This window comes from Lepeophtheirus salmonis, chromosome Z (genome assembly GCF_016086655.4).
Source record: "Lepeophtheirus salmonis chromosome Z, UVic_Lsal_1.4, whole genome shotgun sequence".
In the NCBI taxonomy this organism is placed as follows: domain Eukaryota; kingdom Metazoa; phylum Arthropoda; class Copepoda; order Siphonostomatoida; family Caligidae; genus Lepeophtheirus; species Lepeophtheirus salmonis.
In genome coordinates, this window is record NC_092584.1 from 14,735,014 (window position 1) to 14,760,637 (window position 25,624).

The window sequence follows — 25,624 nt, forward strand, 5'->3', positions numbered from 1 at the left end:
ACAGAAAGAAATAAGTGGGTTGGAAAAAGTATTTAAAAAGAAATATTTACATAGTCTTCGCCATTGGAGATTAAGACATTCATTTCAGAGGATTTGGATGAGACAATGACGACATCATACGACTCTTCACTTAAATACATTTGACATCCATCTGATTTATCAATTGAAATGGTGGGGACTTTTCCCATCACTTGCATTTTGATGGATTGACAATTAACGAATTCGCATGATGAGACAAGTGAGTCAAAGACAACTGAGGTCTTTTTACAACTATCGAGAATGATGTTATTGATTTTTTCCGTTCACACGAAGAACGCAACCTTCACACTTGTAGGCATAGATGGACTGATTCACTTCCGTGTCTCTGACAATTAGCCCAGCATTGTCTTTTTGAAATTCGACAACCCATTTTTTTCCATCGAGTTCAAACTTGGGAGCCTTATTGACCTTGGCTGGGGCAGTAAAGGATTTGTTACTGGTTGAAGCCGACTTCTTTTCTTGAACCGCAAGAGATCCTCTAAGTGAGGGATTTTTGTGGGTCTGCATGTCAGATGTGACTTTCTTTAGTCCCTTAGTAATGTCAGATCCCTTATTCAATTCGTCCAGCAGATCATTTCTTGATGAGTTACTATCATCCTTGTTTGGTGCAACATCATCAAATAGACCTGGAGGTGGGGGTGGAGGGGGAAGAGGTGGACCTCCGGATGGAGGAGGTGGAGGACAAGCGGATTTGGCCTCTCCTCCTTTTGGATTCCAGACCAATCCAGTGGTATGGTTCTTTTTAACAAATGATTGCAATTCCATCAAAAATGCAATCCATGACTTAACCCAGTCAACATGAATAGGAGCTTTGGCCTTGAAATCCTTTAGAACTCGATTGGTGTAAAATTGGCCAGCATCATTCATTTCCTTAACAAATGGAGATGGAGCTGGGGCCTAAAGATAAAAACAGATCAATTGTTTATCATCATGTCATGGGGAATTTATAAATACAAATAAGAGACGAAATTAAATTGTTGGTATATATTATGATCATACAAAAGCGTCCCGGGGAGGGCTACAACTTCTCCGACCCACTCTTGTCATATTTGTTATTGATATATTGACTATTATCTTAAGTGGATTTGAAAATCGACTTAACACTTAAAAAGCCGGACATTTAATGAATTAATAGAAAATTGCCCAGGCGTGCAAATAGTAACACGAACACGTGCAAGTAGAAAAAGATGGCTGTTCACTTTAGTTAAGAATACCTCTAAGGCGAGAGGAGATAAGACGGTTGAAAAATAATGAAACTGAGTAAACATGAGTATAAAATTTTGTTAAGTCATACATACACCATGGATCATAAAATAACTATTAATGTAGAACAGGAGGCAGTGGCACATGAAACATAGGGACCAAGATGTATACGCATCTAAGGCGTCGCAGGATTATATATATATATATTTTTTTTTTTTTGGGGAGGGAGCTTCATTTTTCTCTATTATATAGTTTGGTGGAATGTCAATTTTTGTAGAAAATAAATCCTAACCTCACAAAAAAGTTTAACTCGAAAAGAACAAAAAAAAAAAAAATTGTCTCTTCTAAAAAAAAAGTTATCCAGCATTTATAAAAAGATAATTTCTTCCCAAAGAAAAATACCCTAGTAACGACTAGTGTAGTGTCTGTCTTTATTTATTTGGTCCAGTCCAGTCTTGGGACCCGTCCTTAGGACTGTCGATCATTGGGACCGGTAATTAGAATTATCGTACCTTGCATTTTTTTATCAAAATATAGATGTTTTATGAAGCCAAATAAGATATAATACGAAAAATGTATTAATATTTTTGTACATATCTTGCAAAAAATATTATTATATAATTTCTTCTATAATACAACAGAATAATTAAAAAAAGGAAAGACACCCACATTGACACGTCATGAGGGATGGATTTTAACTCCGTTCAGGATCGACAATTGGAACTAGACTAGACTGGACCGTGGTCCTAAATAAGCACCGACACAACGCTAGTAATAACCCTACCTTTTTAAAAGGGTTAATTTGTAAAGGTCATTCGTTGGGGGGAAAAACAATCCCCCCAAAGCAAAAAAAACTTTTGGTGGAAGGCTCTGATAGTACACATGTTTCGTATAAAGGGGACCTCGGTTAAAAATATATTCGTGTAGGGTGCCTTGGCATAGTAAAGTTTGGGAAACCCTGGCATAAGAAATATTATAGTTATTTTTTTATAGAGCCCAGCAAGCTAAGTAGTGTATCTTTATCCATAATCTACTCCACCCATCCCTCTTATATTTACACTAAAAAACCCATCCTAAAACCACTTTTACAAATCCATAAGAAGCCATTAGCTATTTAGAACTCAGATACAACTGTATCACCCTGGCAACGTAAAAAAAAAAATCATTGGAAAACGCTGTAGCTGCACACAAAAAAAAAAAAAAAATACTAAGAAAATTGACTTACTAATTAAAGCAAATTAATTTTTATAATATATATTGCATTTTAAGAGTACAAGAGCCGAGACCGATAAGCAATATATTGCAGTCTCGGTTTGACTTTGTCGGTTACGGTTCTAGTTGTTTAAGAACCTGAACCACTAGACCGATAAGGGCAAAATCTTTTTATATACTTACAGTTCTTAAGGCATAATTTGTATTGAGATACATTTTTAGTTTGCAATTCTTTGGAATTAAACATATCAAAACTAGATCCGTGATAAGAAATGAGTTTTGTATGAAAAAAATACAATTGTAATGAGTCCTAGGACTGATTTTTTAATCCTCTTTGGAGTCTTTTATAATGGGGTATTTTATTATTCAACGGTGCTATTAGTTAGTCCTAGCTATCCTTTTATTTTCTTTACTTCTAGCTATAATTGAAAGAATAAAAACAAAAAAATAATGAATGATAACTAGAACGTATAATACGAGAGTGGTTTGAAAAGTTTCCTACCTCAATGTGAGGATGGCAACAATCGTAAATGAAAGCTAGAAACAATCTATTTAGCATCTATTGACAGTTACACACCAAATTTGGATGCACAGCTGTTATGAAGCAGTCGTTTAAGTGAGCGTTTTTGTGAAAATGGACAAAATCGAGTATCGAGCTGTCATTTAAAAAAAAAGTGTAACTTTTAAATAGATTCAAACAATAGCAAATATACCATATGAACGCTTGTTTTATTAAAATTTGACGCGTCTAAGTAATACCAACTCGGAGTAATTGGTGGGTTGTAGCCCCAACAAATTCCCTCCCAATCAAGTATTTCTTTTTACTAGAAAATATCTAATTTTTTTTTTTTTTTAATTTTAAATTTAATTTTTGGAACTCTTTTTCCAAAAAATTTAATTTTCTCTAAATAGCTATGGATTTTTGAATGTAAAAGAAAAAAAAATTAATATTTAAAATTTAATTTTTCAAATTTGTTTTCCAAAAAATTTCAAAAACCATGCCACCCTCAAAATATAATCCTATGGACACCCCTGTAATTTAGCCATAAAAAAGTGCCTCGTGAACAATTATTTTGCGTAGAAAAATCTAGAGTACTATTTGGACGGATAACAGAGAGATGGGAGTATCCCGGGGAGAAGTTTGTACCTATATTAAGTAAATAATTATACAAATACTTACAACAGCGACCCATCCAAGAGCAGGGATACTCTCAGAAATTGCAGATAAATGATTAAAGAACTCAGATCTTCTATTTGCTTCTCTAAAGGAAATTACATTTGATATTTTATCAGATGTAGGCTTCAGCAATTCTGCATTTGTAGTGTCAGAAGTAGGCTTCTTGGATATAGAAGCAAGGGCCAGGAAGGCCATTTGAGCATCAATTGCCTCTGAAACCATAGAAGCATGCTTAGCCACGTCTCCTCCGATCTTATTCGAAATGTTGTAGTAATTTTTGAAATGTGAGCTAACAATTTCATTGAATTCATCCACACTTGCACTATTAGGTCCACCACTGCTCCCAGTTCCAGAGTCTTCTAAAAAAAAAAAAAAGTGAAATAAACTATTGTCACAATAAATATTATTTAACATCTACATAAAGTAACATAAGCATAACATATATTATGAGAATAACATTTTTAATTTTCATGGCGATGATTATGTAATTATTTTGGACCTGGAATAACTCTTTTCCTTCGCTTCTTTTTCTTCTTATCCCTAATTATGATGGAGCAATTTGAACCCAATGTACACGAATAGTACATCATTTCTTCATCCATTGATGAAGAGGAATTGCGGCACACGTGACAATGGTCATCATCCCTCCCATAAAAAAAAATGGGCTCATACTTCTGGGATTTGTTCCTTTTGACGGGTTTCTTACACAGAGGATTCAAAGTATAAAACTCCGAGACAGACGATGACGTCTCTTTTTTTATATAATCATTTAGAGGGAGCATTGATACTGAGGATGACCCCATTAAATGACGAGATCTTGAATACCTTGGAAGCGTTCTTTTACGAGTGAAATGGAGACCCAAGAGCGAGCCACTCTTACATTTGCGCACAAAGCGGATTTTAGAGAGGCCAAAACCCATATTTCTGAATGAAAATTTACTATTTGACAAACTTCCCTCATATGATTGAGCGAAAATAAAATGATTGGCATAGATTACTGTGAAAATTATTATTAAGGTTCAAATTCATCAACATTTTGTGTTGAGTTTAAGTACTACATTGACAACATTTATATATATAGTGTGTATTGTTTTAAAATGTGTGTGTATAATATTAGATATAAATTAAAGCATACTTCGAAAAACAAATTAGGTATTAACTAAGGAACAAATAAATCCATGAGGATAAAATAAATGAAAGGAAAAAGCTCGAACACAATCACACAGACAATTAAGAGAGATAAACAGACAAAGATGAGTTAATTTGAAGGTGACCGTGTCGCATTATTTTTGCAATTTCTCCTTCCTTCTAGTTATTATTATTTATAAGGGATTCTTTATATCAAATGGCTTTAGAAAACTAGACGAAGTCCTTTTAAACATTTTGATTTTTTTCCTTTTCTATGACGTCAAACAAAAAAGAAAAATCTGAAACTTTTGTTATTAATTATTTGAAAGTGAATCACACGTTACATCACAAAGTGTGTTGAGTCGCTCATTATTTATTCGGTCCAGTCCAGTCTAAGGACCTGCCTATTGGCCCTTAAGACTGTCAGTCTTAAAGACCGCTCCTTCGATTTTTTTCTAAAAATGTCGATGGTTTATTAAGGGAAATATGATATATGTATTAAGAAAATTGCACATATCTTGCAAAAGATTTTCATTATAACACAAATATAGTTTAAATATATTTTATTTTTAATTACTTCTTAAATTTATTATAATATAATGAGAAAAAAAAAAAAAAAAAAACCCCATGGGATCACGAGGGATTGATTTTGCCTTCTTAAAGAACTAAAAAGTGAGACTTGACCGTACCGCGGTCCTCAATCCTATATAAGATATGACACCACACTCGTCACTAAAAAAAATCTACGTTGTATTTTGTTGTCAAATATCGATATTTCTATTCCCCCTATCCTGATCATTGTTCGGAATGGTTGAATTATTTCTTTTCGAGCAGTGGACAATTTCCTACTATTAAATAAATAATAATTTTATAATTGGAAAGGATTGAAAAACCATCAACTGATGTTGGGCATTTCTCCCTGTTTATTTTTGGATGAAAGGTTGCAATATACCATAAACATGCATTATTTGCCAAAAATCGTTGAGGAGAATACAAAAATGCAAAATATCTCAAATAAACATTCATAAATGACGTCAGTAAAATATAAACCCTTAAAAATAGTATTAACTAAAGGGTGGGGACAAAAATCAACAACCCTGCGACACGGCTATATATAAATCCACCGTTAAGAGCTGAGACATTTCTAAAAAGTAGTCGTATACACTATGGGCTATTGAACAAAGTCATCATTATCTTCCTCTACATAGACCAGATCTTCATCATCACTAGTATTCACGACAAAAGATATGACTTTCCTTGAGTTATCGAAAGGAGATGTGGACGTGGCCACCGTTGTTTGAGTAGAGCGAGAGATGGAAGTGCTTCTCGTACGTGCCCTAACTTTTTGGCCCGGAGAGGGATGGTGAAAATGATTTTCATCCACAGCAGAGAGTGTATGACTCCATGTTAAATGTCTCTGTTCATTCCCTGTCATGGCTTCGATGCTTGAGCGACTCATTTCTAGAGAGGATCCAGTTCTCGAAGACATATCTTGAAAGAGGAATGAAGAGGAACGAAAGTTTGTGGGGGTGTTTTGAGTAGGGAATCTTCTTGCGTGATGATGAGAGGTCATGACAGCATCTCGTGTATTTTTTTCGGGTTTAAATAGAACTGTATAAAGTTTGGGGAAGAGAAGGCAACCCAGCTGAACTATGGCACTTAGACAAAGAGATAAGGCTAGAATAACGGCACGGATATGTGGATCTGCACTCACCAAATACAAAGGGACGTAGGCAAACCAGTGTATGGTCGTAACTGCATTAGCAAAAAATATGTAACGGGTTTCATTAAAACCTCCTGGGCATTTACGAGTCTTGAATGCGTAGATAGTTGCTCCCAGAATGAGTATAAAGGGATAAACAAGGCCGGCCAGGAAATTTTCATCCACACCAGAACAAACGAGGATTCGTTTACCCAGAACTGACACATTAATCACAGTTTCAGGTGGCTCAATGATAAGCCAAATAGTATTTATGAGGACTTCTATCGAAACAAGGGCACCCGCTATGCAAAGAGAGGAGAGAGGACTCGTCCATCTGGGATTATTATTGTTGTTGTTGGCGTTATCCATTCGAAATATTCGAGAAACTCGATTAGTCTTTGTGACGACTGCAGCGTAGCAAATCGTGTAGCAAAATCCTATACAGAAGCGCATAGTACCGCAGGTCCAATTTGTGGGTTTTGCCACAATTACAAAAGTAGCACTGAAGGAAAGGAAAGTTCCCAGGAGAAGGAGTATACTTAATTCACGCCCACTTGCTTTGACGACAGGGGTCTCCCAATACTTCCAGAATATGAAGGACGTCATAAGAGTCATAATGATTCCCATAGAGGCAAATGACATGGATGCAATGGCCCACTTATCCCTAAAGTCCATATATATTTCGGGTATTAGGGAACACGATGTAAAATTGTCCACTTCGGAGGAGCGTTGTCCTAAGGGACAGATTTCACACTCATACTCGGACTTTCTGAATTCATTGATACCGCATTGCTTGCATGTCCAGCAACACCCATCAGAGGATGTAGGAACACGTATTTCATAGAGGTTACACTCATTTCGAGCACAAGAGGACAGAGGATAGTGCGTGAAATTGACGATTCCAGAGTTGAGCTGGATTTTACCGTTGATGTAAGTCCCGATTTTAAACCAGTCAAAGCTTGAGCCGCGCTGTTGAAAATTAATAATAGTATATCTAGGAGGTCCGTCATGTCGAAAGAAGAAAGATGAGCCCTTAAGGGAGAGTTCATCTTCATGTGATCCATAGAATTCGAAATCATTTCCACCAATGTCTTTAAATGTAACGTTTTCTAGATAGGTCCTCAAATCCGTTCGGGAGGCCTTCCAGAACTCTGGACAAATGGCTTGGTATGAGATCCCACATGTATCTTTGAGTAAATTATCTAAAGCATGAGCAAAGGCATAGACAGCATCTCTCACAAAATGAATATAGAGCTGTTGTTCCTCTATGACGAGATTTGATTTTTTGGAGCAGTTCTCCACTTTAGAACTGCAGTTATGATACACTCTAAGGTACTCTTCAAACCAAGGATTGCGCACATTTTTCTCAAATAAGGAATGAAAGTACTCATCAAAACCAGGATAGGGTCTCCTTAGAGGTTGAACTGCAACTGCTCCAAGTACAGCAGTTTCTCTGCCTTTAACAACAGATTCTCGAGATGCCCATGCATCTGATCCAATCCACAAGAATCGATCAAAAACTTTTAGCTCCTGGGCAGCTTCTAGGAGTCTTCCAGCAGGGATTCGATCACAGAAAACAATGACTATACGACTCAATTTGTTGTCCATGAGAGTCCGAATGATTTGTTGATAGTCACTTGAAGTGAAGTATTTGTTGATGATGACAAGAGCCTTTGAGAGGCAAATCCCCTTGGAATCAAACTGTTCTTTAATAGCCTGATAACCCATCTCCCCATACTCTGAGTTTGAATGAACAATGGAGGCATAATTCCAATGGAACTCTACAAAGAGCTCAGCGATGGCCTTTGCTTGATGCACATCACTTGGAACAGTACGGAAAAAATAGGGGAACTCTGCTGAATTGCAGAGTTTATCCGAGGTACTTAAATAACTGATTTGAGGAACTTTAAATATACGTCCTAGATTAGCGAGTTGTACTGAGACAGCAGAGGTCTGAGGACCAATCATACCAACAACTAAATCAGTCCATGACGCGTTATTTTCATTTGAAAGTATTTTACTCTGATCAACCTTGTTATAACTTCGAGTCATGAACCCCTCTAAAAAGGTCACTGCCTGCTCTGATGCGTAAATGGGATCGTCACAAGAGTCATATGCAACTGATCCTAGTGTGACTCCTTTTAGGATATGTGGATCCCGATTGATGTCGTCAAGTGTGTAGAGCATTGCTTCAAGAGGTTGTATTCCATCCTCACTCTGAATGTCCCCACAGTAATCTCCATGGATTTTAGAGTTTTTTTGTTTGTGTATAGGGAACAAAGAGCCAAGGAGGATATCTCCCTTGTATAACAAATGCAGAGTTGTTGTTGAATTTCTACTTATTTGCCCTTCTGAGCCTCCCTTCGGTGAGTAGACGGGCACACTGCTACTCATATTGCCGCATTCCGAGCTGCAAAATGATGATGTTGAGATGGGTAATAATAATAGTAGGAGAGTACTGAGTTGTAAGAGACGTTGGGATTGGATCCTCCAAGAGAATGGAGTGTGTAAGAGCTGAACGAAGAGATAATTATGAATAAAAAGGGATGATCGTCTCCGTTTCATCGTTCTATTTGGTGAGAGGTGATGATGAATATATATATATATTATTAATGAAAAGTTCGTAATAGTCCATGTATTTACTGCAAGTTTGCCCTTTTGAACCCAGGAGTAGACGACTACGACGGACGAGGAGGGAGGGGGGTGGGAGAGAAGAACTTAATCGTTTCTTTTTTCTGCAAAGACTCCCCTAATTGAATCACAAAATAAACATTATCCACTATTCCACCACATCCTCGCCTTCCTTCCCCGTTGATCATAAGCAACTGGAAATCTGTGTGTTTTTTTATCTATTTCTTCTTGTTATGTCCAAAGTATTGTTTTTAACATAAATATATATTTCTTGCTCTTATTTTTTGGGGGGAAAAAAAGATAAATAAAGAAGAAGCCCTTTTTATTGGGAAAGAAATTAAAAAAAACCAAAGTCAATTGAAGGAATATACTATAATTAAATCTATTATTCCTTGAAGCAAACAAGACGTAGTAGTACCAATACATTCTAGAAGATGTACAACGAATAAGTTTTTTTATTTTCTTCTTCGTATTACAAAAGAAGAATATTTGTTTTATATATTTGATGCGTTAGCATTTAAACTATCTTGAATAAAAATCAAGAAACTCTTAATTTATTTTTTTACTTCATATAAACATCATAACGGGTAGGAACTTGAAACTTACACACTTGTGAAGAAAAAAGAAGATAGCCTGCCATTCATTAATCATAGATTTAACAAAAACATTTTTCTGATATATAACTAATGTCAAATTGATATATTATACTCGCCCGCCATTGGCCTCACAGCAAGCCTCTTGCGAAAAGAGTTGTGATTGTAGTTCGGGTACATGGCAGCTCGCTCCTCGTCAAAGGAGACCTTCATGGCTTCAACGTTCGGGTTGCAAATGCTACAGGCCCTCCTCTCAAAGTGCGGGCAGAATGAAAAGTCCAGCTGATTTCTTCTTTTTTTTAATCAAGTGCATTACAGACAGTCTGGAAGACCGATAGTCTTAAGGACTGTTCTCGAGGAAAAACCGGTCGCGGGACGGGATTGAATAAATAAGGACTGACAAAACACTACATACCACCCCCCTTTTTTATAGAAACATTTGAGTCAATTATTAGCTTAATATTCAAATAAATGGGATGAGTATAGATAATAAGAATATTAGCTATATTTTAAATCTTGAAATTATTTGAAAGACTTATATTGGCCCCGATATGGCCCTATTCAACCATAAAATATGTCAATTTCTCAGTCTTTTATTGTGACGATATTTTGGCGAATTTAAGTACATTTTGCAGCACACCAACATGACATATAATAATAGTTTGTTGATTTAAATTGAAGATAATTCGTTGAAGAATACAAATTGTATCCATAATCAATTTTAGGCAAAACAATCTAGCTTGTTTTTGAGTTGACGAGCCACAATTTTATCTTAAAAATAATTATTATAATTTTTTCTTGTTGATATTAAATTTTTGGAGAAAAATTTAAAATCCACAGGTAATCATACAAATTTTAATTTTTCTGGAAAGAAAGTTTGAAAAATTAAATATTACACTTTTTGAAAAAAAATTCAAAATTATTCCCGGACGCCCTTAATATAATTTTTCCTCTAAAATAAACATTTTATATCAAAAAATGCCAAATAAAATATTATAATACTGCGTAAAGCGTACACTTTTTTTACATTTATGTACATATACAATCATAGAATTCTATATACATTGAATAATATTGTTGGCGGGTTAGCTTGATTACGTATATAATGGTGAAGTCATTCTCACGTAACCATTCAATTATACTATATAATAATTACAAATAGTCTAAACAAGTAGTTTCCGGCCAAAGTTAATAGAAATACAAATTTATATCACAACGCGTGTAAGACCGATGTTTGACTTCCACCAGGCTTTTTAATGGTGACGTCATGATTGGTAGGTGTTTTGTCAAAATCTGCTTGTATTGCCAGCAGTCGGTACGATACATCAAATAGAAAATTTTAACAAGCCCGACTACAAGATGGTCTAATTTATATTAACCTTGAGTTCCGGCCATATAGAATATATGAAACAACCTAGTTTTTCTTGAGGAGGTTGTTATCAACTCAAAATGCCCTCAGATGTATTTAAGTAATAATAATCAATACATTTTTCTTCTTTTTAACATTCTTAATGTCCTATACGACTTGTCTGCAGATGCATAGTACTTGTATCGCCGCAAAACTCAATAGGACTTTAAATGAGTATTATGACAGAAAGCATTAAGCAATGTGAAAAATCAAAGCTCATAACCAAGTGCATATAACAAGAAAATGAAGCTACCCAGTAATTTGAATTCTTCTACAGAATTTTGACTTTATGATTTGAGGTCCTGTCAGTTTTTAATTGAATAGAGTAGGAGCTATTTTTATACGAAGGTGGTCTGAAAAGTTTCCAACCTAACAAAGATACAATACATTTTTTTTAAATTTTTTTTTTTTGGATCAATTACTCCAAGTTGGATGACTGAGACGCGTCAAATTTTAACACAACAAGTCTTTATATGTTTGCTATTGCTTGAATCTATTACAAGCTTACACTTTCAAAAACAAATATTTAATGAAAACTACATACACAATTTTGTCCATTTTCACAAAAAACTCACATCAACTCGCTCAAACGATTGTTACATAAGAACTGCGCTTGGAAAATGAGTGAAGCTTTTGTAGGTAACTGTCAATATATATGAGTAGCTTTTATTTACGAGTGCTGCCACCTTCACGTTAAGTTTTGAAACTTTTTAGACCAACCTTGTAAATCAGACCTATACAACAGTTTTCGTGATTTACCGTGACACTAGCGCCATCAATCAATCTATACCATTAGCGTCCGGAGCGTGTGAGCTAGAGGGCTTGTAGCCTTCCTTATATTAAGGAATTTTTTCTTTTATCTTCAAAAATTTGGTATTTGACTTTTTTTCTTCAAAAATTTAATTTTTGAATTTTTTCAAAACATTAAATTTCTCAATAATAAAAAAATATATACATACTCCTGCAGACGCCCCTGTATATATATTTATCTACTGTTCTTGCGCTACTGATCACTAATCTAAACATGTATCAATAAAAACATCAAAAGGAAACATTTTACATAATAAAAATAATAATTACAGAACCTCTCTAATGTTTGTAGAAAGGTGATGACGGATATCATCATATCTTACACATAAAGAATAAACAGATTGTCTTCATTTTGTCAATAGATATAGTATGTATATATATTCGTACGTTTTCTTATTATTTATAAATGATATATAAAGAATGTGCAAGCTAACTAAGCTGCCACTTTGGAGTGTTCTCTTAAGCAAACCCATGCACATAGGCAGCGATTTTTTTATTTGTTAGATAGCTTCTTCTAATTTGTACCCGATGAAAAAAAAAAATGTAATTAATTGAAGAGTTCGTTCTCCCAAATATTTGGAAAAGACACAGAATCCACACCATGATCGACAACATATAAATTATTCGAATTTTGGAACTCAGTGAAAAGTTCTTTCCCAAGGTTATAAGGGAATTAGAGGACTTGAAAGGACTAAACTCTCTGACACACATAAAAAAAAAGTCTCAAATGACTACCAAACAATTTTGACTACTTCATCTCGCCGGATGTTTGTCCTCTCAATCCCGTTGGATCTTAATACAATGATTTTATTTGTGTGAGGTAAGATCGAACGACAAACCAAGCGAACCCTCTGCAACTCCCAAGACGGTTATTAAATTTAACCGAGAGAAATTTGCGTTTGAAAAATAATCATTTTACCAACAGAGACAACTTGCACACTCTGTATGCATTAAAAGATACTCTGAATTTATACATTCACTCATGATTCATTTTTCATATATATATATATCTTATTGTTTAAATTAGGTCTAAGACCAAGTTTTAAATAAACATATTTGGATTGATATTTCGATCCATGCCACGATCTCAGATAGTAGAATGAAATTTAATTCTTTTCAAATCTATTGACCGATTTGGACCTTATCGCCCCCCCCTTCCCACGAAATATATATATATGTACATATAATTCTGCGTACGCTCTTGTATATCCTGGAAAGAATTAGACTTCGGCCGTCTACGGTCTGAACAGATCTATCACTATAGAAAAAAAACCAATAATAACAAACCCAAATGAATTCGGTCTTGGAATGAGTCTGAACACTAATATATATTTGTACTTTTATCGAACCAAGTATATATTATGATATACAATATACATAGAAGTCTTCAATCTAAACATGTATGTTTTCTTATTCTCTCTCTCCCTCTCTTTTTAATAATAACAAGATTTAGTAATAACAATAACAAATCGCATCTTGTGAAAAGAAGAATACGAGGAGAAGAGAGGAGAGGGGAAGAAGTTGTACAATGTTTTAATGATATAAACCCTATCAGCATAAATAATATAGCCACTAGTGAGGTTTGGTATACCTAATCTATAATAATCAGTAGAGTGACATTTTTGTAAAGGAAGAAGAACGCAAGGAGAGGGTGGGAGAGATATATGTGCTACACCTGAACCTGGTTACTATCAGCTGCCTGTTACAGGGGTGTCTATTTTTCGTCATTCTAGAAAATTATGCAGCAGAGGCAAAAATTTAATATTTCAAATTTTGTTAAACAAATTAAATTTTTTATGAATAGCTGTGGATTTAAAAATTCAAAAAATTTAATTTTTGTGAATAGCTATGGATTTTGGAATTTTTGCTGGATATTTGATTTTGGGAAGAAAAAAAATGAATTACTGCTATAAAGAGGAGAACTCCCTACATTTAAAATAGCATTAGTGTAGTGACAATAAGTTATGTTTTACCTCTGTTTGTTTGATAGTCTCCAGGATTACGGCAAAAGTTACGGGTCGATTTTTATGAAACTTGGTACGAAGATTATATATGGCCACAATAAAAAAAAACCATTAAACCTTGAAGGGTGAACATAACACAAAACGTAAAAAATGTATAACCCTCCATAACTTTGGAAAATTGATATACAGAACTCTATTTGATATTAGGCGGAGGGTTGCGCTCTACAGAGTGCTCATTATAGTTTTATTTAAATTCATATTTATTAATTTAATTATGCATTTTTAAAGCAATTCACACCAAAGATGGGTGAGAATACTTACTCCAGAGGGAGAAGATTAAGTATTCAACAAAAAAGGGAGGAAGAGAAAATATACTTTTTTGTTACAACTTGTACAAAAAAAGTGTACAAGTTGCAACCAACAAAATGTGATGAATAATTTTAGATGAAGGATTTACAGTACTTGGGGTGTGGATCATGCAATAATTTAATATAATAAAATATAGAATATATATAGAAATGGTGTAGTTTTTGACTATATCTTTACAAATTACTAAAATATATGTATTATAAGGCACATTATAAAATTAAAATACCCACAGTTATATTACTCATAAATACATAATAACCATATAATTTTAATAGATCAAAATAATATGATAGTATCATTGTACAATTGATAATTAGAATGTTCAATGTTGCAATTAAATATTGTATAAATAAGATGAAGAAATTTCAACAATTTGGAAATTGTACAGAAATCGTGATTTTTAGCCGAAAATAGGGGTAATTTTTTATGATTAGGTATGGATTTTACAAATTTTGTTCCAAAAAATATAATATTTGAATTTTTTCCCCAAAATGTAATATTTGAAATTTTTGTCCAAAAAATATAATATTTGAAACTTTTTATCAAAAAATTTAATATAATTAACTTCGTTTTTAATTTTTTTTTCAAATTTCAATTTTTTTTCCCCCAAAAACTTTAACATTAGAAATTTTTTGTGAATAGTAGTGGATTTTAGGATCTTTTTTCCACAAAATTCGAAAAATCAAGACCCCCCTCAAAATATAATCCTGCAGACTTACAATTATAACTCAGTAAGTCAAAAACAAAAAACCAAGTCAACTCCAAAAATGTATCCAATCAGTAACACTACAAATTAACACTGACAATAGTGAAACAACACACATCACATAGTAGATCTAGGTTCAAACTCAAATCGTGAAAATCAATAATAATAATATGAGAGTCAGTTTGTCAAATAATAATGTCTTCTTTTACCGTGAGCAATGAAAGAAACTAAAAGAAACTAAATAATTACGTATACACATGCACCGAAGAAAAGCTCAGAGCATACTAATTATATTCCTTTGAAAGTAAAATGATTTATAAATACAGCTCCAAGCAGTTGGGAAATAGCCCAGCAGATGGTAGGGATCCATTCTGTGGCCAATCATTTTCACTTGAAATATAAAATAATAAAAATGTTAATATTATTATGATTTACGTACGTAAGAAGAAAAACTCAAATGTATTTGGATAGCGAGAATAGAACATTAATAATAAAATTATAATTGTCAAGGACAAATTATATATTTATATATTTTACATTATCATAATATATGTATGTAAAAATGACAAACAAGGGATACTGTTGGAAAAATTCTTTGAAGCTGACGTATATTATAAATAGACATGGGATTTCTGAGTGATCACTAAAACGCTCAAAAAAGTAGCTCACTTTGACCTTTTGGAAAAACTGCTCATTTAGACCTATTATATGTATGTGAGAATTGCTCATTTTTCTAAATTGGAATGAAATGAATAAACAAAGTTTGGGTTAAACGTAGATTACACAACATTTTTTGATGATATTTTTCAAGGAAAAATCCACTTGCAAAAACACTCATTCATTAGGTACTCATTTTGGAGGATTTTTTTTTTCAAAAAAAAATATGAAATAACGTCGAAATTTAGATATATTTTTGGTGAAATATATATTTTCATAAAATTGTCTTCTTAAAAAAAAGTTATAGAAAAACACTCTGTCTAAATCTCACTCCCTCAAGAAAAATAATTTCTCAGGAATTTTTTCAATAGTAAAACACAAATGGATTCCGTGTTTTCAGGAGACAATCTCGAGTATGCAGTAGGAACGAATAACGATAGTGCATGAAGAAGGATAAGAATCGATACCTATGAGACAATATCGATATTGGTAGTAAAGCAATAGGTTACAAATATTTATATACTTAATAAACACAAAAAACTTGAGATCAAATTCTCTGAGCAATCCATATTTTCTGAAATACGGATTCCAAAAGAAAAAATAATGATACATGTTGGTCACTAGATTCCAGGCAAAATTTACAAATAGATTTTTGTTAAACTTGCCATAAACATTGTGTAAAACTATTAAATTTTGAGAGTTCAAGGTAGCATAAAACATTAAAAATTCATAATCGACCATAACTAAGGAACGAATTGAAGTATATGGTTCAAATTGGTTTCCTTTTGTAGGTTTAATATAAATAATTCAACAAGAGCTGTACGTTAACACTTGTCCGACCGTCTGAGACAGGAAAAATGTTCTTTGGACAAGTTTATACAGTGTATAGACTGTTCAAACGAATAATTTGTCCCAATTCATGCACACTAAGTTCGCTCTGTCGAGACACCCCATTGTATTATCATTTTATCATTAGATTCTGCTTTATTTTAACAAATGTTCATCGAGTAAAATTATTTCCTGCAAATAACTCAACATTATCATTCTTATAACTCAAAAAATAATAGAATCAATTTATACACATTGATAATTGTAATAAAAAAAATTTAATGGGCTTTTTACATACAACTTTTTAAACTATAGCACAGGTAAAATAATGTAAATTGTAATGTTTCATATAGCAAAAAAATCCAATATAGGAAAAATGAATATAAGCAGAGGTTTTCCCTCTACTGTGAGTCCTTTCTAGTATTGATTTATTTTAATAAAAATAATATTAATTTTGAATGATGTAATTAACACCTATACTGAATTTTCCTTCTATAATATCATTTTTTCAATACAGAGAAGTTTATTGTTTCCAATGGAATAATCATGTCTATTATATGCAGACAATTTTTACTTTGAATAACATTTCAACCGACAGTTTATTTACTAACTTGAAAAATGAATGGGATGTACCTTCTGAAATGAGAAAGCTATTAATATATTTAGTTTCAACTATTGAAGGTTATGTAAGAACATTCAACTTTGGATCAATAAAGCACAGAACTTTTAATTTTGAATACCAACTTTTTTTGAATATCAATATCAGTCAACGATATAATATTAAGAAAAATCGATGTTTAATCACACTCTGTAAATAGTAATATATGTATGTTGTTTATCTGTCCACAAAATGGGGAAAAAAATTGTTATTATATCGTTATACAACCTTATTTCCATATTGTAGATAAAAATGAACTATTACAATGGAAATAACCAATTTTTTTTTTTTGGTCTAATTACTCTACTTTTCCCGTCCTCGAAAGATGCCACTTATGACACCAGCAATTAAAGAAACCTATCTCCTCCGTTTCAAAAGAGTCTTTGATCACAACACTTTCAGCTCCCCTATAGTCCTTATGATAGCCCCCTCGGAAACACCTATTGGGTGCATGTAGAGGAAAGGACCTAAAGTGTCCGTTATCCACACACCGATGCCCTCAAAGCCATTTTCAGACAGTACTGGGACGCCATGATAAAGGACTACATCTGCAGGGGCTGCCAGGCGTTTCGCTTCCTACTGGAAGCCATCAGTCGATATTAATGTCTACATTAATGATTAAGAGAGCTCAGACACACATCTATCTATTGTATTAATTTTTTTGAAGTTTAAAATTCAAAGTGTTCAGATTTTAATGGACCAATCGGGTTAACGTAATATATTAATTCAGTGAAAATATTCTATACGTTGTGCACAAGTTGCAACTCATAAATGAAATGAAGAAATTATATAGAGTATTTGTGATGAGGATATTGCAATGATATAGGTAGTTGTCGGTATATTAATGATGCAATTAAGGACAATTTTATTGATGTGAGTGTTCTTGTAAAAATAGACAAAATCGAGTGTCGCTCAGTTGTCGCAGTTTAGGGACAATACATCTGAGTTTTGGCTGCGATTAGTTACCTTAGATGAAACTTGAATTCTCCATTAAAAGCATGAAACAAAAATAAAGTCTAAACAGTGGACTAAAAAGATTTTCGACAAATGAAGAGGCAATCACCTTCGTGAACAATTATTTTTTAAAGAAAAACTCCGAGTACTATTTGGACAGGTTGTAGAAATAGGAGCCTCAAAAGTTTTAATGTTCATTTTGGTAAGGGTATTTAATTTAGTTATTATGCATTTTTGGTTACAAGTACCTTCAGTGTAATATTTTTTAAGAAAAAAAAAATTAGGATACTCATTTTTACTCCTCTTAAGAAAGTTTTTTGAACATAATCATCGAAATATTTTTTTTAAAACTTCATAAATACGTGTAAGCGTTTCTAGGACAATTGGATGTAAAAAACATTTTTGCTGAAGGATCATTAGGCTGAAAAAGGATATTTAATATATCGAATATGCCAAGGGATAGAAGGTCTAAGTATTGAGTAACTACCTATAATTGTACTTGTTTCTTGGGTAGTTATCTCCTATATTATTGAAGCAACGTTTGTGTAGCAGTTGACTTTATGTATTATCAGCTGATACGAGGTATTAGACGTGATTTCAATATCAATATTAATTTATGTACAGTGTACCAAAACGTGGAATGTTAATTAATGTTCATTTTCTTATGAATATAGAAATGTTTGGTGATTATTTTTGACATTCTGGTTCATCCATCCTATGTACATAAACAAACTAAAATAAAGATTTCATCACCTACTCATCATGAGCGAGCAAAAAGCTCGCTCATGCGTATCTCAGATCTCCTACATGCTGAAGTTGAGGTGGCGAGGATTATGGACATTTTCAAGGTGAAGAATGGTGGTGAATACCTCTCCAGGAAAGCAAGAAATAGAGGGGCAAATTAAAGTAAGATCCGGATTTAATTTTGTCAGCACGTCATACTCTCTCTTTCTATCTCGAAATTTGAGGCAGCCACAGCGGATAGTTGAAATTAAATTACTGCAACCTTTCAAAATAAGAAAATAACTTTGCAAAGCGAAGAATATATTATTGGATTAGAAGGAGAGGAATATTGAATCAAACTATCACTACTCTTATAAGTTTCCATGTAAAATTACAGTAATGGAGTTTGAACGGTATATTTATAATAATTTTCCGTTTCAAGAGTTAATGGATTTGATGACATAGAAGTTTCTCTAACTATTACGTTCATCCTGCAATCATACTAGTATAGTTCATGGTAGATACAAGAAAAAATCATAATTGATTCACTTAATGAGACGTGATCTCCGCCCTCATCTCCAAAAAATACTTCATAAGAGAGAAACTCACAATCTCCTACACATTATGAGACATTCCATTTACTTCCCATGATCATCTTAAGTGCTAATTATTCGAATATCTCAAAAATGCCTCTCCTACTCCAAAAATATATTCTTCGTGTTGTGAAGTTAGTTCCTTATTAATATTAAAAGATTGCAATATTCGAATTTCATCTATCCGCTGTCACTGTTCCCATTTTCGAGGTAGAAAGAGAAAGTATGACTTGTGGGTAAACTTATACAATGTAACTATACGGAGTTCCTGTCCAGCTTGGAGAAGAAAATCAAGGTGGACACCACCAAACCAATGAATAGTTTCACCCACGACTTTAGATTTTACTCATTTTTTTTTCTATAGAAGTATTTCTAAAGCAATATCTCGCGAGTACAAGTTTTACTCCTCAACCCTGTAAATCAAGCACTTTAATTCAATTTACATATTGTAAATAATATCCATTGATAAATTAATATTTATTTATCTATGATGATATCTAAATAATAATGAACAGTTGGCAACAAGAGAGATATAGAAGGCTAGCATATGTTTATATGTAGTTAATGTTTTTTAATACACATGTTTCCTTTCCCTTTCGAAAACATCAGTAGTAGGTGCATCCAATAAAAGCTTCAAGGGGACGTAACTAGAAAAAAATGAAGTCAAATCCGCATATAATAAAAATACTCTTATGGTCAACGTTCTCTCTAATACCAACATAAAATACTTTGCATAGAAGAAACACGAAGTGGAAAATCCTCATTAAGTCAATTTTTTCTTCCTTTTTTTGTAATTCAATTCATAGGAATACATGAAAATGAAGACAGAGGCTGGGTTTTTGCATTTTTATTTATTGAACACGGTTTTAAGTAGAATTTGCCGGATTGCAGTTTTATTAATAGAGACTCTTAACCAAAAAAAAATATTAAATATATTTGATGATTTTTCATACTGCAAAACTTTATAATTATTATGTCCATTCATGTTTCTCAAATTTTAATCGATCAAATACTTAGTTATTTGTCATAAATTGCATGATTCAGTATTTATTAATTAATTATCGTCTCTGACTCAATAATTCTCAAAATGAGCTTGTCATTGGAGAAGAAACTTATGTTGTGTAAGTGTAAAGATATTATTCATATCAGTTGTATCATTGGTACACATTTGTCATGAAAACGTTGAAGGACCGAAGAAAATTGTTTTTGAAAATAGTTAAATAACTATCAAAGAAGCTGCTGAAGATATTGACATATTAGTTGGCTCTTAACATGACATTTTTCTAATATTTTGGACATAATATGAGTGTTACAGAAGTTTGTTCTGAAACTGCTCAATTTTGACAAAAAAAGAGACAAAAGTCGCATGAAGATCGCTAATGAGCTATTAAATGAAGTCAATGATGATCTTGATTTTCTCAAAATGGTCATAACTGGTGACGAATCATGGGTATATGGTTATGATATCGAAACCAATGCCCAAACCTCCAAATATAAGAGCTAAAGGACGTATAGCCAAACACGCAAAATACTTCTAACCATTATGCCTCTCACAAACGATCTAAACATATTAAATTTGAAAAGTTACATAATTTTTTTAAACATATTCCATATTCACCCAAGAAATCAAAGCATCGACAACGGACAACAAAATACATTACATCAAGGTGGAACGGTTAAATCTGCCGCAACTTTGTAGCACCACCCCAGCAATATTTTTTGTACTGGCACTGATTTTTCTGTTGCTAAAGGTTCTCGCAGTATTTGGTTAGTTACAAAAAAGCGCAGTGACAACACCTCGGGAATAACACCAACATAATCCCCCACAACACCAAGGACAGCCTGATTACCGTTATTGTCTGCACATTCACCTTTCTCCGGCCGGTGCAAGTTCAAAAGGTGTGCTCTCGTTTCCGTACCCTTATCGAAGCGGTTTTGGAGGCGAAAAAATATTTCATTAAGTAAATGTATTTTCTACAACCTAATATACGTGTGTGTTTCTTGATTTCGATAAATATTACAAAATTAAGCTGTAGTTTAATTTTTTCGGCGCGGCAGATTTAATCATTCCACCCTGTACTAGCGAGAGAATGCTAGTATTCAATGTACAATTGCCATACTTTTTGTTACCACCTTTCATGCCAACTGTTGGAACATCCTCATAATGAAATGACTCAATTGAATATTAGTTAATGAATACTTAATTATTACAATTCGCGTCAAATAATTAAATATTTCATCTTTTAGAATTGAATTAACATATTACATATTATTGCAGGATGAAATCATCATAAAATATATTAGAATTAATCAAGGTTAATAAAAATGCAAGGTTATACCATAACGCCAATTCGACTGATGTTTGACTTCCACCACGCTTTTTAATAGTTACGTCATATAATATGATTGGTTGGGCGTTTTTATTCTGTTCAAAATCGGTCTGTCTTGCCTAGCAGTCGACACGATACATCAATTTGAAAATTCTAGCAAGCTCGATTAACTTTGTATTTCTATTGAATTTATTACTTTTTTTTCAGTGTATCCGTTCGACAACAAGAATCATAGCTCTTGCTCAAGATCAAATATGCTCTAACATTTTAAAGTTCAGCTAATAAGATGTAGTACATATATATAGTTCTAATTTTATCCAACTTTGTGATATTTGGGTTTTCAAGGTGGCTAACACATTTATGGAATTAACCATACATATGTGAGATTAAGGATATAACATAGCCCACTCATTGCACTTTACCTTTCAGCCCACTCATTGGTATGCAACCAACAAATACATATATGTATACTTTTCAAAGAGTCTTTGGACCCTCTATGAAAAGGTCTCAAGTTCATATCACTATTATCATTCACAACGACCTCAAGAATAACATATTCAAATGTATAATTAATGATATTGTATGAGTTTATGTAATACACACCATAATATCATCTCCTTAATTGTGCAACTTCTTTTGAGTCATTTAATTCCGTAGACACTTTGGTGCTACTTGCTATTATACATTTCACAGTAACACCTTGATAAACGTGCACCACAATACACGAGGAAGTAGATTACAATCATAAATTTGTAGTGACATCTCAAAAAATTTTCGGGAAAACAAGCTGTTCAAGAGTTAGCGACAGTTTAACGTCCGGCACGATTTTTTCTCTAAATGCACGGCTAAACTCAATAGGATTTTAAATGATAATTTAAACTGAAACTAGTAATGGTAGGATTCCACAAAAAAAGAAGAAAAAATCGATGCCGATTTATTAGTATTTAAAGTACTAGTAAAAATAACATCTTTCTGTCACGGGCGTACACAAGATTAAGTTTTGGGGAGGGCTTGGTTTTTGGATTAAAAAAAAAAAAAAAAATCAATTATACAATTTGATATTTAAAATATTTTCAAAAATCCTCATCTATTCACAAAAAATTAATTTCGGGGAAAAAATTTCAAAACCCCATGGCTATTTACAAAAAAAATTAACTACTTGAGAAATTTTTTTAAAATCCACACCTTTTTAAAAAAATAAAATTTTTTTGAACTAAATTTCAAATATTTAATTTTTTTTTAAATCCCAAGTTGTTCCCTAAAAATTAATTTTATAGGGAAAAAATTCCGGGCGAGCTGAGAAATACGCTAACATTTTTTAGAATCCAAATAAAAGAAATAGAACATCCTTTAGAACATTTTGCCATACAATTAATTTTAGGGGTAAAACGGATTCATTTTTTGTGTGATTTCTTATGTGATAAAGTTTTTTTACAGTCGAGAAACGAAGATAACTCATATTTAAAAGCGTGAATCTATACATAGCTCACATGAAAGAAGAAGAAGGAAAAAGTGTATATTGATGCATCAATCAATTTATGATGAGTATTTCATGAGGAAGAAAGGTCATTATGGGTTCAAATTATTTAGAAATACATTTACAATATACATCAATATATTGAACATAACTATGTAAGTTCATTTAGTATATATAATACTAGAGAGGTTCTTAAATTTGTAATTTAAAATTCTCAAAACGTTGTTTCATTTGATTTTCAGAAATATTAAATTTAAGCCATAATAATAAAAATAACTAGAGTTGGATTCGAATACTACTCGGACTAAAAAAATACTGGAACTATGTAAATACATTTCTTTTTTTAATTACTCAAGCTTGTCCAAAATACCTTTTGAAAAAATAGACATAGTTGGAAATTCGAACCACAGAAACTCGAAAGTTTTATACGAGTCTGAGTAATCAAGTGTTAAGTCATATATTTTCGATACCAAGGTATATCTCATCAGTTGGGATTCGTTTATTTCACAAGGACACCATTCCACCTTGTGATAGAGGGCATAAAAGCCAGGAGGCTCGTGAAAACGAAAGCCATGCTTTTGAAGCACTTAATGCTGGAGCTGAAGCACACATTTATTATTGTTATTAAACCCGTGGAATCAAAAAAAGACCATTTAAACTTTCATCCTCTACAGGTTTGGCCTTTAAAGCTTTCTTTTTTAAATCTAGTTTTAGGTTATAGCTACGATTCTTTGCCATACTTTGGCTATTTAGATTGCGCGACAAAATATCACAATACTATTCCGGCGGAAAAATTGAATTGGTAACATATTCAGCAATTAATCAATGATTTTTTAAAATCCCTTTACATATAAATTTTTAATCATATTAGGATATAATATGGTTAAAAAATGTATGGAGAGTTTAATTTTTTTTTCACGGAAAATTATCGCAATCAATATTACCTGCAACCTAACCAGCTTATCTTATAAAAATTCCTTAATAAATATTAAAACAAAATACACCAAAAATCAATCCAAATCGACCTCTTTTAATTACAAACAAGATAAATTAATAAATATTTTATTTTTCAAATGCTGAATGTTTGTTTCAATTTGTTATTTAATTTGATTTTCATCTCTATAGGTCTTTCATGTCAAAATATGTCACTCAATCGTACCTATACCCTTAAAACTGGATTTAAAAATAAAAAGCTTTGAAGGCCAATCCTACATTCTTTGAATGTTTTAATGTTCATATTCGTTTTTTATGCCTTAAATAATAATAATAAATGTGAATTTCAGCCTGCGTGCGCTTCAAGACATTCATTTTGTTGCATGGTGTTATAAATCCAAAATTTTGCAAAATTACTGATGGCAGTGTGAGCAACTGCCTTGCTATAGCACATCTTAACTATAATTTCTCGAACAAAATAGTCCGTTTCGTGTAACGTCACGTTTTTTTTACTCTTTACATATTACATTTATAAAAAGAGATACACCCGATGACCGTCACTATAATAGGAAAGAGGTATTTAATAAATCTGCTGTTTATCATAGGATATTCTTGTTTCCTAACCTTATTTTATTAACATGTGTAACACATATGACTTCCCAGGGAGTGATCTTCTATATTATTGAAGCAACGTGTGTCTGTTCGTGGATACCTTATATCTCCAATAATGCCTGTTACACCAGTTTGTAAATAAATAAGACGTTATGAGAACCTCAAATTGTTTTTAGTATTAACAACAAGCTGCAACTTCTTGACATCATAATAAAATTTATAAATTCTTGGTTTCTTTCATATCTTATTAGACCTTGTAATATGTGTGGCATTTAACTTAAGTAAAAACCATAAAAATAAACTTTGTAGGCCGACTTGACGTAGCAAACGGAAATAAAAACCCACATGGAAGTATATAAAGTATAAAAAAAAGTACATATCGTCATTTGCAACAGTTTAAGACACCTAGGATATTTTCATATTTTAGGAGAAAGGGAATGTATTTCAAAATAAAAGAAAATATAAGTGGTTTTGTGAAACTAACACTTAACTTTGGATCATCAAAAGACTGTGTGTGTTTTGTTTTTTATTTTGCAGGAACTAGTTGTAATCTTGAAATGCTCAACTTCATTATGGCGTCATATATCGTGGACGTTCCCATTACTGATGTCAGTGTGAGCCGTTCTCTTGCTACAGCATATCTTTACTGTAATTTCACATTCTTCTTGTAACGTCACTTTTTTAATCCTTTGAACGTCAAGAAAGGTAGATTTTTTGCCCATTTTTGACGAATATCAATTACAGCAAGCACAACCTTCTCTTGCTAGCGTCATTATGAATTTTTTTGATAAAAACACTCGCTAGGACCAGTCCAACATACAACGATTATTATTGAATTAGGGGAAATATCAGAGAAGGTCTTAAACTTTTACAAATTACTGTAGTATAAATAAAATAATAAAAAGTTGAATTTGACT

General features: G+C 32.6%; 2 protein-coding genes and 1 long non-coding RNA gene across 3 annotated transcripts in view; all 3 read right to left on the reverse strand.

Annotated features, from left to right (window-relative positions):
- Positions 1 to 25,624, reverse strand: part of capt (adenylyl cyclase-associated protein 1) — a gene marked incomplete at its 5' end in the record, with an annotated part of 34,680 nt that overhangs the window by 482 nt on the left and 8,574 nt on the right. The window contains 3 exon segments of the mRNA XM_071893725.1: positions 51 to 296; positions 298 to 936; positions 3,635 to 3,990. Coding sequence (XP_071749826.1) covers positions 51 to 296; positions 298 to 936; positions 3,635 to 3,990 — 1,241 coding nt within the window.
- LOC139907333 (uncharacterized) lies at positions 4,083 to 25,621 on the reverse strand. Its single transcript, XR_011783875.1, has 2 exons — positions 15,152 to 25,621; positions 4,083 to 4,555 (listed from the first exon to the last, which is right to left on the reverse strand). It is a non-coding gene; the product is annotated as an uncharacterized lncRNA (long non-coding RNA).
- On the reverse strand, positions 5,626 to 14,273 carry LOC121130171 (metabotropic glutamate receptor 3). The gene has a single exon (XM_040725926.2). The coding sequence runs from the start codon at positions 9,024 to 9,026 to the stop codon at positions 5,931 to 5,933; it is 3,096 nt and encodes a 1,031-aa protein (XP_040581860.1). The 5' UTR covers positions 9,027 to 14,273; the 3' UTR covers positions 5,626 to 5,930.